The sequence below is a fragment of the Saimiri boliviensis genome, chromosome 3 (genome assembly GCF_048565385.1).
Source record: "Saimiri boliviensis isolate mSaiBol1 chromosome 3, mSaiBol1.pri, whole genome shotgun sequence".
Lineage (NCBI taxonomy): Eukaryota > Metazoa > Chordata > Mammalia > Primates > Cebidae > Saimiri > Saimiri boliviensis.
Window position 1 is genome coordinate 52,654,954 of NC_133451.1, and position 14,693 is coordinate 52,669,646.

The 14,693-nt window shown below is 44.7% G+C and overlaps 1 protein-coding gene across 1 annotated transcript in view; it reads right to left on the reverse strand.

Moving 5' to 3' along the window:
* Positions 1-946, reverse strand: part of IGFBP7 (insulin like growth factor binding protein 7) — an 86,546-nt gene extending 85,600 nt beyond the window's left edge. Inside the window, exon 1 of the mRNA XM_039468257.2 lies at positions 418-946. Coding sequence (XP_039324191.1) covers positions 418-892 — 475 coding nt within the window. The 5' untranslated portion in view covers positions 893-946. The remainder of the gene's footprint in view (positions 1-417) is intronic.
* Positions 947-14,693: the final 13,747 nt, after the last annotated feature.

Consider the following 14,693-nt stretch of genomic DNA (forward strand, 5'->3'; position numbering starts at 1 on the left):
TCCTTTCCCCCATCTCTTGATTTCACCTCTCTCCATCTCCAACCCAAGAAAGAATGACGAGAAATTGACATCTTTGGGTTTGCAGCTCTTTCGAATTGACTTGATGGATGTTAGCACAAACTGGGTGCGCTTTGGGTATAGGGAAGTTGAGGTCTCAGAAAATCTTTTCTATATATACACCAGGCCCTACGAGTTCTCACTTTCTTGGCGCACGCACCAAACTCTCAAAATAAAACCACCAAACAGGAGAAGGGGAGGCGTCGCTCACCACTCCCGCCATCCTGAGGCTGCCAACTCTTTCCCTCCCATCTGCCCCCTCGGATGCCCGCGGGGGAGTCGCGGTGAAAACAGCGCTGCGGCGAGGCCGCCGCGGACGCCCCGTCGGATGTGCCCTTCGCGGGAAGCGCTCGTGCCCACCTTGCTCGCAGGTGCCCTTGCTGACCTGGGTGATGGCCTTCTCCCCGCGGCTCTCGGCCCTCTGGCTGGCGGCGCGCAGCTGGCAGCCGCTGGGGTAGGTGGTGCCGTCGCTGCCGCACACAGGGTAGCGGCTCTTGCACACGCACACGCCGCTCACTCCCGGGCCGCCGGCTGCTGCCCCGGCTTTACCCTTCCGCCTCTTGCGGCTCTTCACGCACTCCATGCCCGGCGCGCAGTACCCCCTGCCGGCGCCGCCGCCCCCGCACGGCTCGCCCTCGCCCCGGGCGCACATCGGGCAGCAGCCGCACGCATCGCGGGTCTCGCCCAGCAGGCAGCCTAGCGGGGGCAGGGGCGGGCAGGCGGCCGGCTCGCAGGGGCCGCAGGTGTCGGAAGAGGAGGAAGAGGAGAGGGGCAGGAGCAGGAGCAGCAGCCCCGCGGAGCCTAGGAGCAGGGCACGCAGCGACGGCCGCTCCATGGCGGGGCGCGGTGGCAGCAGCGGGGGCACGAGTGAGCCGGGTCTGGCCGGTCCGAGCCTTAAATCCACGCCCCGCCCGGCCCGGCCCGGCCCCAAGAACCACACCCCGGCGTGGGGAGAGCACGTGGGCCCCGCCCGTGCCGCGCTCCCGGGCCCGCGGAGCCTGCGCGCGCACTCCTGCTGGCGGGGTGTGGAGGTGGGAGACTTGGCGGTTCTGGCCCACGGGGCGCTTGGTCTCAGGCCCGCCTCGCGGAGCGCGCCCCACCGGCTCCCGCCCGGTCCCCAGTCCCCTGCCCCGAGCCTTCAGGGATAGCCCCGCAGTTCGAGCGGCTTCTCCACCCTCTGGTTTCTCGTCGTTTCAGTCCCTGTATTTAAACTTCTTAACAACCACCATTTCGAGACGACCCAGGGTTTTATCTGTTAAATCCGCCGTGGACCAGAGACACCTGAGTGCTCATTACTGTGTGGTTTGGGAAGTTCTTTTAGGAACAAGCTGTTGAAAAACCCCACCTGTGGATTTTGTGCCCGCGCTGGCCACAGGCCCGCTGTAGTCTTGGGAGTCAGGCACTAAAAGGACAAATTGTGGCCAACCGCTTTCTGGAACCTTCTAACTGCCTGCACCTCCCTCCCCGTTTCCCCTCCCGGTGGCATTCGACAAAAACTCTGCGCTTTTTTTTCTTTCTTTTTTTTTTTTTGTGCTGAGCCAAGTTTTCAGTGAGTACTGGAATCAGCGTGAGAGCTGGCCTGTTTTGAGTTCTTGCTGAACTGCTGGCCCTCCAGCAAGCCTCTCGGGAGAACAGAGCGCAGCTGAGAGGAACGGGGGTCCCAGCTCCTCCCTTGGTGAAGGCACCCCTGTCTTTACCAGCATTCCGGGAGGTTTTTGATATAAACGAGGGACTTTTCCTCAATCTTTCTGCAAAGTGCTCTCCAAACTCTACTTGAAAGCCTCTTGTCAGGAACCCTGGCCTCTCCGATGCAGACATGAAGTTGCTTTCACTTTTTAACTGAATGGGTAACACTGCAGCGTGCATTATTCTGCATGTCACATTGTGGTTCTTTTGTGTTCTTTTTTTCTTAGCATAAATCCAGGGATTTATAGGATTGCTGACTGAAAGCCAGCAGTTCAGTTCATAATCCCATCAGCAATGTAAAGAACTCATTTTCAACAGACTCTTACTAGGATAGTTATTGTAAACTTTTCGAAAATTGAATGACCACAAAATCGGGGTGTGGAGAGTGGGGAAACGTCTTCCAATCCAGAAAAACCTAGCACGGCTTTTCGGTCTCTTCTTCGTGTGTTATAGACAAGTGGAGCATTTTTCCCCCCAGAGGTCATATGTTGACCTCACTGTTGTTTAAATAACAATGACAACTCTTTAGAACGGAGTTTTCCTAAATATTTTTGCGTTTATTCCGTCCTGAGAGATGGAGTTTACATGACCCAGTACACACTCTGAAAAGGAAACAAATGCAGAGTGCACTCTATTTCCTATTCAATCTCTTTTTCTTTTCTTTCTTCTTCTTCTTTTTTTAATAATAGAGTCTCCCTGTGTTGCTCAGGCTGGAGTGCAGTGCTAACACTTCAGCTCACTGCAACTTCTGCCTCCGGTCTTCAAACAATCCCTCTGCCTCAGCCTCCCGAGTAGCTGGAATTACAGGCATGCCTGGCTAATTTTTATATTTTGACTATAGATGGGGTTTCACCATGTTGCCCAGGCTGGTCTTGAACTCCTGACCTCAAGTGATCTGCCTGCCTCGGCCTCCCAAAGTGCTGGGATTACAGGTGTGAGCCACTGCGCCCAGCCCTGACTTTATTTTTTATTAATTCACTGGTCAAGACCCACTAAATTGGTTCCATGATCTCGTATGATGATCTATCATAGTTTTAGATTTTCCAGGAGGTTACTCTGAGACGAGGATTCCAGTGCAAGTAGGTCACCTGAGAGGCCACCTCAGGACACATGGATTGAGGATTGGGGCAGGCGGGTGAGCAAGCAGAAAGGGAAGACAGCCAATAAAGGTGCTTATCTCCACAGCCAGACAAAGCCCTCAGGCTCTACAAACTGTGTGTGTGCGTGGGTGCATGCAGGGCATGTGGGTGGGCAGTTACAGCAGCTGTTCGCTAAAAGCTGTCACCCGCAGTGTGTGAAAGTCCTGCATCAGCCCCAACAGTGAGAACGCAATCATGTGCCACAGCAGAGTCCCTTTGAGGAGCCTCCTCATTGCCCAGCAAGCAAAGAAAACAAGCAAGGTTCTGGTCACTGAAGGGGGAACCAGAGCTCTTTGATAGCGCCAGTCAAGCTGAAGGACCTGAAAACAAGAAGAGATGTTGGGGAAAAAGGCAGGTGAATGGGGCCTTTAAAGAGCAGCTGACAACTCCATCCTTCCAAGAACGGAGGTATTGTCACCTGTTCAGCTTCAGTTTTCGTGAGATGGAGAGGCTGGATGTGGAGATGCAGATGCTTTTGCTTCTTCCTGTTTAATTGGTGCCTTTGGTTTCTTTTTCTTGCTTAATTGCCCTGGTTAGAACCTCCAGTGTCAGGTTGAATAGGAGAGGTGAGTTGACACCCTTGCCCAGGAGCTCACCTTAGAGGGAAAGTTGTTAGTTTTTCACGATTAAGTAGATGTTAGCTGTAGGCATTTCACAGGCAGTCTTACCATGTTGAGGAAATTCCTTTCTATTCTATTTGTTGAGTATTTTGTATCATGAAGTGCTGTTGAGTTTTCTTTTCTTTTGAGACGGAGTTTCACTCTGTCTGGAGTGCAGTGTTATGATCTTGGCTCACTGACTGCAACCTCTGCTTCCTAGGTTCAAGTGATTCTCTTGCCTCAGCCTCCAGAGTAGCTGGGATTACAGGCGTGTACCACCACGCCCAGCTAATTTTTGTATTTTTAGTAGAGATGGGGTTTCATCATGTTGGTCAGGCTGGTCTCAAACTCCTGACCTCATGATCCACCTGCCTCAGTCTCCCAAAGTGCTGGGATTATAGGTGTGAGCCATCATGCCTGACAGAGAGTAGGTTTTAAATGTTTTTGTCTCAAAAATGATGTGTGTGAGGTAAAAGTTATGTTAATTAGCTTAATCTAGTATTCCAGAACATGTACCTATATCAAAACATCATGTACACTGTAAATATACATAATTTAAAAATATGTTTAAAACGAATCTTTCTTTCTTTCCTTTCCCTCCTTCCCTCCCTTCCTTCTTTCCTTCCTTTTTTTTTCTTTTTCTTTCTCTTTCTCTCTCTTTTTCTTTCTCTTTCTTTCTTTCTTTTTTCCCCTTCCTTCTTCCCTCCCTTCTTTCCTTCTCTTCCCTTCTATTCTTTTCTCTTTCTCTTCTCTTCTTTCTCTGCCACCCTGACTGGAGTACAGTGGTACAATCTTGGCTCACTGCAACCTCCACCTCTCAGGTTCAAGCAATTCTCTGCCTTATGGCCTCCACTGGGCAGATGCAGCATAGAAGGTTCAAGACTCGGCAAGCTGGTGGTTGCTTTGCATGAGGAAAAAGGCATTCCTTCTTTTGAGGCGGCAGACCCAGTCCACATGAAGATGTGTGGCCCAGCAGGTGGAGAACTGAATTATAGCCTTCCTTGCTCCCTGGGCTGGGTTTCCTTGTGCAGTATGCTAACTGCATGTCCCTACAGAGGAGTTTGGCCTCATGCTGATAATGTGTCTGGTACAGAATTGGCAATTAGTTCACATTTTTTTCTCTTCTTTTTTTTTTTGAGATGGAGTTTTGCTCTTGTCACCCAAGCTGGAGTGCAGTGGTGCAAGCTCGGCTCACTGCAACCTCTACCTCCCGGATTCAAGTGATTCTCCTGCCTCAGCCTCCTGAGTAGCCGAGATTACAGGTACCTGCCACCATGCCCAGCTAATTTTTGTGTTTTTAGTTTCACCATGTTGGCCAGGCTGGTCTCAAACTCCTGACCTCAGGTGATCAACCCGCCTCGGCCTCCCAAAGTGCTGGGATTACAAACGTGAGCCACCATGCCCAGTCAATTAAAAAATTTAAAAAGTAAACAGATCAAAGGGAAGATGAGTTGGCAGCTCCTACTGCTAACTACTACTACCATCCAGGTAGGAATTAGCAAGGTCCTGAAGTCAGTTGTGGCGATGGGAGTCGAGGTAGAGATGGTATCATTCGTTGTCCATACCTGTACTCTTGTGAGTGAAAGGGGGCACTGTTCATCATTATGCTGGGACAGTAGGCATAAATCAAGACTGTCCTGGACAATAGGGACACACTGTTACCCTAAATGGAGGCGATGAGATGGACAAGAGATCTTAAAGGAGTAGAATATACAGGTCTTGTAAAGAAACTGTAGGGAAGTCAAGAGAAACCCCAAAATTTCTCTTGTGGGAAACTGGGGGTCAGTCTCTGCCATAGCCGGTTTCTGTTGGGGGAAGAGGATGAGCTTGATTTTGGACTTGTTCTTTACAGATCAAGCCGGCCCTTTATGGACAGTTCTGGAGAGGCAGGAGGGGGCTCCCTAGCGATCATAGCATATTGTATTGGAGACACTGCAGGACATTTGGCTGAGACTAAGCCCTTGATGTCAAGTCCCTCAGTGATAACATCTCACTGTGTAATAAAGGACAGAAACTGATTTCTTGTCAGTATTCTGCATCTCATCTCTGAAAAGAGGTACTGTCGTGCAGGAAAATAGCTAATGATATAATTGAAAAGGCATTAATAGCCTATAAAATTCAATATTAGAGACACAGAACTTGAAGGACTCTCTAGAGGTCATTTAAAGCCAGGTGACTCTGGATCCATGAGCCCTGATGCTGAGTCATCAGGGGCACAGAAGTAGTTGAAGAACCCTTGGAAATCATCAAGGAAGATTTTTGTGTGATCAGTCTTGTATTCTGCTCTATCATTTAACTGCCTTTCACATCAGGAAGATTTGAGGTCACTGAATAATAGTCAACTTCCAAATATACACATTTGCAAAGAAAATTTAGATTTTAAACTATGATCCTGACTATACTGCGTATATCATGAGAGGCTTTTAAACCCCTAAGAACCTCATTTCCTGTCTTAAAATTCATTATCTTAACACTTTAACTTTGCATTAACACAGAATTTAAATTTACATTTCCTTGTAAAATAAATTAGAAAGCATTTCTTTCTGTGACAACAAGTAGAGAGAAATGTCTTTTGGTTATTCCATAATTAGGCTTCATCCTTCTTTTGTTATGGGGGAAATGATATGATCATTTGGTGGCAAATGACGCAGTGCCCTATATTAATCTCCCAGTGGCCCGATTTCATAATTCACCTTGGCAAAGGAGACAAATAAAAAATAAAAATGTCTCCTTATCATTGTAAGAAGCTTGGGAGAAAGTCAAATCAGGAGAAATAAAATATTTTCAGTGGCTCCGTCACAGACTTTACTGTGAATAAAACTTTGTGCCCAGGAAGGAGTTTCTTAAGTGTTTTTGAATGTTTGGAAGGATATTTATCCTGAAAGCATTGATTCCTTTTCTTCTGAACAGATGATCAGCTAGGACGTTAAGATGTTGACAACATTTCTTTCACGAATGCTAGTTTTTAAAAATTTTGTTTTAGCTTGTTAAGGTGTTAGAATAACAACACACCTTTCACTGATGCTGAGGCTTCACCTTTTTAAGAAAGAGTCATCGATCACACGAATGACATGGATGTTGCTTTATCTGCCTCTGCAGTGCAGCTGCCTGGCTGGTGTGTCAGCCTCTGAGGTGAATAACAAGCAAATTTCAATATTGTCAGAGTCTATAGCTGTCAAGCTTCAGATCCAACTTCCTTATTGCTAAGCCACTTCCCTCTGTAGTGTCTTCTCATAGCATCATTACTTATTAATAATGCTTGCTTTAAAAGAGAAATGTGGATGTGTCAGAATAAAGGAAATCCTGGAAAACTTCAAGTCGCTCTTCTTTTTGATTCTTGTTCAGTGGCATTCTCTCAGGTCATTTTAGTATATTCCCATGCCTTATTGAGAAGCAGCATTTTTAGGTTTTCCTTAAGGTTCGAAGGTTAAACATTTGTCCTCCTGTTACATAAAATTGGTCCTGGAGGCCCATGTGACACAGTAGAGATGGTGATTGGCTTGAAGGTCAAGGTCTTCAGGAGCAGGGCAGGTTCCCTGTGGCTTTTTTACAGCAGTGCAAGTGATTTGGGAATGACACATACAAGATAGAGGAGAGAAGATACAGCCGCAAGAGGAAGGAACGCATGTCTGTGGCCTGCAGTAAAATCTCTAATGTTCTGCATGTGGTTCCTGGTTTCAGGAATGCAATCAGGCAGGTTAGTGCATAGCTGAGGAGTGTTAGTGCATAGCATGAGGGGGCTTGCATGGCCACAAAGGGTCAGAAGTTGACCAAACTGAAGGTCCTGTTATCCTGGTAGGTCTTCAGTAGGAGGTTTAGGAGGGGCTATGTGGTGGCAATGACACCTGTGTAGGAAAACCTCTTATCTCTTTAGCCATTGAAATGAAGAGACGGACATCTAGAAGGTAGGAAAAATTGTTTTAGTGCAAAGAAGCAACACTTTGCAGCTTTATGTGCCTCTCAGAACTCATCTTGCTAAATCTTTTTGGGTCACATTCTTAATGTAATTCTATACCAATTGTATTTGCAAGAAGAGGATAATTAGGGACTGAATAAAAACTATTCTCAGGTATAAGCCTGGGTGTGGGGGCTCATACCTGTAATCCCAGCACTTTGGGAGGTTGAGGCAGGTGGATCACCGGAGGTCAGGAATTCAAGACCAGTTTGGCCAACATGGCGAAACCCGACTCCACTAAAAATACAAAAATTAGCCAGGCATGGTGGCACATGCCTGTAGTCCCAGCTACTAGGGAGGCTGAGGCAGGAGAATTGCATGAACCCTGGAGGCAGAGGTTGCAGTGAGTTGAGATCACACCACTCCACTCCAGCCTGGGTGACAGAGCGAGATTCCGTCTCAAAACAAAACAAAACAAAACAAAACAAAACAAAACAAAACAAAACAAAACACACGAAAAGGTATTCCCAGGTATAAATGTACCAAACCAATTGGAACATACACAATTCTTAATCTGGGTCTCTTGCAGCAGCTCTGGCCAATTGAGGGTTTATACTCAGGTAAATATCATTGACCTATTGCCCCTGTTTAATGAGAAGAATGCCAGCCTTCTTACAAGCTCTTACCAACTTGCCTTCTGTGTGCCTCACTCAAACCCTCCTCTTTGACCTCCTGATGTGCCAGGTTGAATGACTTTCTGTCTCCCAGAAAAGTCGTCCTCTTCAGATGCCTCACGTGATTTCTTCTTTCTGGAATTCCCTGGAAAGACTGAGCCTTTACCTCATCCTGAGCGTCTGTTTTCTCTGCCCACTTCTCTTCTGGGAGTTTTCTTGCTTTTGAGTCCCAGCCAAGTCTAGAATGCTGTCTGACGCCACTCCTCTCTGTGTAAATGTCTGCATAGTGTCTGCCCAGGAAGCGCAGCTCCGTCTCTCTGAGCCGGTCTGGGTTTGGTTGCTGTCTTGGACTGCTTTCACTCGTCCCTGTTGTATTCTCCACAAACATGTCCACATACCAGGCTGAGCTCTCCCATCGCCGTAGCTGGCTTGGCCCACGGAGCTTCCTTCATCCCAGTGAACCCCTCACGTCCTGGCTGCAGGCCTTTTCCAGTTTATCTGGCCACCCTCTGCCTTTGCCAAGCCCTTTCTCTTTCCCTGAGGCCTTTTAGGTAGGAGGAAAAATAAACTCTATGACTGGATTCATTTGGAATTTGGCAGTCAGAGTCCTGTTCTCTTCTTTTGGGGTCTATTTAAAAAGCATCCAGCACCCATGGGAAGCAAAAACTCTTCCCAAAGGACTAAGGCAATCTTCTCTGACCTCCAGAGCATCTTTCCTTATCCTACAGGTCTCAGAGAAGACATCAGTATCCGCTGGAAGAGTTATTTTAAATCCTCAGGTCTCAGAGGTCCCCTGCACTCCCCACTCAGTGCATTCTCCACCTTAGCTTTACTGCACTGCATATAACCACCAGATCTCAAGGACAATGACTAGCTTTAGAAACTGATTTGCCGGCAGGGGTCGGGCGTGGTGGCGCATGCCTGTAATCCTAGCACTTTGGGAGGCTGAGGTGGGTGGATTGCCTGAGCTCAGGAGTTCCGGACCAGCCTAGGGAACACGGTGAAACCCCATCTCTACTAAAAACACAAAAATTAGCTGGGCGTGGTGGTGCATTCCTGTAATTTCAGCTCCTCAGGAGGCTGAGGCAGGGAATTGCTTGAACCCGGGAGGTGGATGTTGCAGTGAGCCAAGATCATGCCACTGAACTCCAGCCTGGGTGACAGAGCAAGACTCTGTCTAAAAAAAAAAAAAAAGAAAAAAGAAAAAAATTACCCAGGCGTGACGGTGTGTGCCTGTATTCCTAGCTACTCGGGAGGCTGAGACAGGAAGGTCGCTTGAACCAGGGATGCGGAGGTTGCAGTGAGCGGAGATCGCACTGTTGCACTCCAGCCTGGGCGACAGATACTGCATCTCAAAACAGCAACAAACTGATTTGCCATTGCTGTATCTCCAGCACTCAGCTCAGTAGGTGCATGCATGCATGCATGCATGAATGAATGAATGATTTCTCTGCACATCTTCCACTGATTAGCTCTCTGTTGCCTAAGACATCTCAGTTAACATACATTCTTCAGAATTTTTTTTTTTTTTTTTTTTAGTTTCTTTCTTCTTGTATTCCAGTTTCCAGCACTTACTAGCTATATGACCTTGGGTAAGTGACTTAACTGCTTTGTGCCTCAGTTTTCTCATCTGTAATGTGGAGTAATAGTATACCCACCTCATAAGGTTGTGGGGAGATTGAATGGAGCAGTGCTTGGTACATAATAAACTCTCAATAAATATGATGACTGAGTTATTTCCTGTGCTTTCCTTTAGGTTTTCACAGGATTATTAACCAACAATTTTGTTAAAATCGACTAATAGAATAAAATAATTACTCACTGCAACTTCTCTTGCTCTCTTGCTAAGTTGAGGATTATTATATAAATAGTTTTGTTTTCCTTTTCCTTTGCTCTCCATTTGATCCTTCCCATATTTTTGGAGGGACTCAGGTTTTTGGGTGGGGAGGGGGTGAGTAGTTCTGTTGGTATTTCCTAGGCTGAATTACTTTGCAGGTCACAGTTGGAATATTAGAGACACCTAATGTTGGACTTAAGTTTGACAATCTTTCTCAATAATTTTATAAGGTCAGAACAAACTTTTTAAAAAGCAACCCTATGTGAACACTGATAAAGTTAACACAATGACTGAGACAAAATGGTGTCAACTTAAATAACAACTAGAGAGATGCTCTCTAAAAGAAAATAGTATTTATCTGGGAATAGGCATTGCAACAGGAATGTACATATTCAGGATAGTAAAAGATGACAATGGCTTTTAAAGGAAAAAGAGAGGATTGCATAGTTGTTTTGAGATAATTATACTGGGTTATAAGAATCAATAACAAGGGCAGCGCCAGTTCAAGGTTGGACAAATCTGCTTGCAGCAGTTTTGTTTTTATGTAAGACTGTGATGGTCTTTGTGCAGGGTTGTGGTTTTTGCAGAATCTTTTGTGATAGTTGTTACCAGGCTTTTGCGTGTGATAACCTTTTCATGGCTTTCTCTGGCATCTTTTGTTGGGGTTTTTAACACAAGTTACTCCATTTTGATTCCAACAACTTTTGCAATGGAAACTTGTATGTGCAGGGCTGGTCTTTCCAGCCCAGCTTGCAAAGACTTTCAAGCTGGACCTCTGCACATCTGCTAATGGGGTGTCCATGGGAGGATAGTACCTCTTGAAAAGTGCAGCCTCCTGTGTGCCCATGGGGTCCTTCATGAAGAGTTTCATGGTTGCTGTTTCAGGACTTATTGAGATTTGGGAATTCTTCTTTCTTGTTCTTTTAAAATAAGGAATAAGTCAAAGGATTTTTTGACTGCCTTTTTTTTTTTTTTTTTTTTTTGAGCAGAGTCTTTCTATGTCGCCCAGGCTGGAGTGCAATGGTGCAATCTCAGTTCATGGCAACTTCTGCTTCCAGGAATTGAAGCGATTCTCCTGCCTCAATCTCCTGAGTAGCTAGGATTACAGGTATGTACCACCACATCTGGCTAATTTTTGTATTTTTAGTAGAGACAGAGTTTCACCATGTTGGCCAGGCTGGTCTTAAACTCTTGATGGCCAGGCTGGTCTCAAACTCCTGACTTTGTGATCCAGACACCTTGGCCTCCCAAAGTGTTGGGATTATAGATGTGAGACATTGTGCCCGACCTTGACTGCTTTTTAAATTCTCTGTCTCAAATAATAATAAATAACATTTAAATGCTAACCACACTGGTTTTAGCCCTGTGATGGTTAATTTTATGTGTCAACTTGATTGAGCTAAGAGATGCCTAGATAGCTGGTAAAGGATTATTTCTGGGTGTGTATGAGGCTGTTTCTGGAAGAGATTAGCATTTGAATGAGTAGACTGAGTACAGAAGGCCACCCTAACTAATATGGATGGGTAGGCATCATCCAATCCCCTGAGGGATGAAATAGAAGAAAGAGGCAGAGGAAGGGTGAATTCTCTTCTGTGTTTTTTGGCTGGGCTAGCCATCTCGGCTTTGGACCATGAAGTGCCTAGTTCTTGGGCCTTTGGATTCTGGGACTTAAACCGATTACTGCACTACCTTCCCACCTGCTGTCCAACCTCCTCCAGGTTCTTATACCTTCTGCTTCAGTTTTGCCATCAGCTCCCCTGATCCTCTGTTCTTTGGACTCTGATTGCATTATGCCAACAGTTTTTCTGCAGACAGCATATCATGGGACTTCTTGGTCTCCATGATCACATGAGCCAATTGTCCTAATAAGCCAATTGTCCTCTTGTCTCTATCTCTGTCTCCAACTATATCTCTCCTATTGGTTCTATTTATTTGGAGAACCCTGACTAATCCAAGCCCTCTCATGGTAAGATACATTTTTTTTTTTTTCAAAAGTAGTTCTGGTCCTTCACTTTAAAGGGCAAAGTGAACCTGTGTCTACTTTTGTTCCGCTCACAAATGGGCCAATTCCAAGGACTGGGATAGGACTGTTTTATCCATCTTCATTATCTTCCGCAGAGCGGAAGTGATGGCAGTTATCAACATCCAGTCTGCATTTAATCACCCCTCTTGAAGCAGGTTTATGGCAAGTCTGCCTTTGCTCTATAGAAACAACGTTAAACAGCTGACTGGCCCAACTTTTTGGGAGATGAGTGTCTCCTAGGAATCTCACAAGCATTGCATGTCTACCTGTTACAGCATTTGTCTTTTTGGAAAAAGTCCTGCAGATTTCAATGTAACTTGCTTAATATTAATAGATTCTTATGTCTGTCTTTTCTTCCAGGAAAATAAAGTATTGTCAATTTTATGGTGAGTATCAGGGAGGTTGCAGGAATTTGATCAAGCAGAACCATGATAAGAAAAGCCAACAGATACTTTGGAAATTCCTTGTCATTCTGGGCTTAATAATGGAAGAAATGACAGTTTTATTACTTTTCTATTGTTGCCTAACAAATCACTAGAAAGTTTGCAGCTTGTAGGCTTGACTGGGTTCTCTGCTTAGGCCGAAATGAAAGTGGGCTGGGTTGGGCTTTTATTTGCTGGCTCTGGGGAAGAATTCACTTTTAAGATCATTCAGGTTTTCCACAGAATTCAGTTCCTTGTGGTTGTAGGACTGAGTTCCCTGCTTTCTTGCTGGATGTTGCTGGACGGCCTCTGGTCCTCCTTGCACGTGGCCCCTCCATATTCAAAGCCAGCAATGGCATATTATGTCTTTCTGGTGCTTCAGATCTCTCTAACTTCTTCTTCTGCTACTACCCAGAGAAAATTGTGCTTTTGAAGGGTTCATGTGATTGGAGTAGGCTCACTAGGATCATTTCCCTTCTGATGAATTCAAAAGTCTATTGATCAGTAATAATGCAATTTTTGCAAGACCCCTTTTCCAATTAATATAACATAGTCACAGACATGATAACACATCCTATTCGTAGTCCTGGAGATTAGGGCAAGAAATCCTGGGTGGTCAATTTAGAGTTCTGCCCACCACAGTTGTCAAATATTGTTTTCTCAAATTAACTCTTTGCTGAAACTGAGCTCTGGGATTTCCCTTGCTTGTTTTTGTTTGCCTGTGAACCATACAGCAGTTTGTTACCTATGCTGTATATGTTTTTTGTTTGTTTGTTTGTTTTGAGAAGAATCTTATTCTGTCACCAAAGCTAGGGTATAGTGGCATGATCTTGGCTCATTGCAATGCCCACCTCTTGGGCTCAAATGATCCTCCTGCCTCAGCCTCCCAAGCAGCTGGGACTGCAGGTGTGCACCACCATTCCCAGCTAATTTTTTATGGAGATCAGTTTTGGCCACATTGCCCAGGCTGGTCTTGAACTCCTGAACTCAAGCAATTCACCCAGCTCAGCCTCCCATAGTGCTGGGATTACAGGTGTGAACCACCACGTCCAGCCTATATCTTATAAATGGAATATTTTCTCTGGTTCAAACAGGATGCCATTCTCCAGGGCACTTATTCCTGGGGTTCATCTGTTGGCTTCGGACTTTGAGGTTTGATGTCCTCCTTGCACATGGCCCTCCATCTTCAAAGGCAGCAATGGCATGTTGAGTCTTTCTAGTGCTTCAGATCTCTCTGACGTCCTCTGCTGCTACTACCCAGAGAAAACTGCTTCAAAGGGTTCATGTGATTAGAGTTGGCTCATTTGGATAGTTTCTTTTGATTAACTCAAAGTCTATTGGTCAGTAATAATTTAATTATTTTTACAAAATAATTATTTTAAAACAGAATTATTTTAATTTAACCAAAGCACTGAAGCACCATTTTTGCTTGGCCCACACAAGGAGAGACATAAGAAGCAGAAAGCAGCCAACAGAATCTCGGCTAGCCTCCAAACCTGTGTCTTTTAGTCTTACAAGTACATATAGAATTGCTGCTGCAGTCACAGACCAACAATTATCTCATTAAATAACTTCTCAAGCCTTGACTTAGCCATTATGAAAGACGTTTTGATAAAGAACATCTGGTGTTGTTTTCAATTAAATATTGTACCACTGAACTTTGATTAAAAACTGATTTAAAATTTTAATAGCCCCTCCTTTAGAAGATGGCTAAATGCAAAAAAGAAAAATGTCACTCATTTAAATTGTTTTTTTTCTCTCTCCTTTGTTGCTCTATTTAACCAGATTCCCATTAATGACTGTTTAAAACCCATACAATTTTTGATGCAGTAAATCGAGATATATAAATAAGATTACCACACCAAGACTGCTGTTCTTACTCCTTTAATATTGATACCTCATTTTGTTTTTATGCTTTAATTAAATTGAGTATATTTTATGTTTCAGTTTGCTTTAAAACAACTGCAGTGCATATAATTGACACTATTTCATCCCTGATAGAAAGTGCTGAGTTGAATTAAACACACCAGTTCCATTTCCCTTTACATTTAATCTGTGGCAAAACTAAGGCAGAAATAATATGAACTATATTTCTTTTCCAAGTTGCCCTGATAGGTGAAAATAACTAACCATGTAGTAATTGCTAATAAAGACTGAAATGAAATCTTTATTGTTAGTGTAACTCTTATCTATATAAAAATAGATGTTTAGTGGTATAAGCTAATTTTACTTAGTAATTTTCCCCAGGTGGTATGTAACAAATAATAAACACATAATTGCTGTTCCATGTACTCTATATCAAGCATAAATCTTCAAGCACAAATTTTAATATATTTTTACTCAGGCTATCAAGTTAGCCTA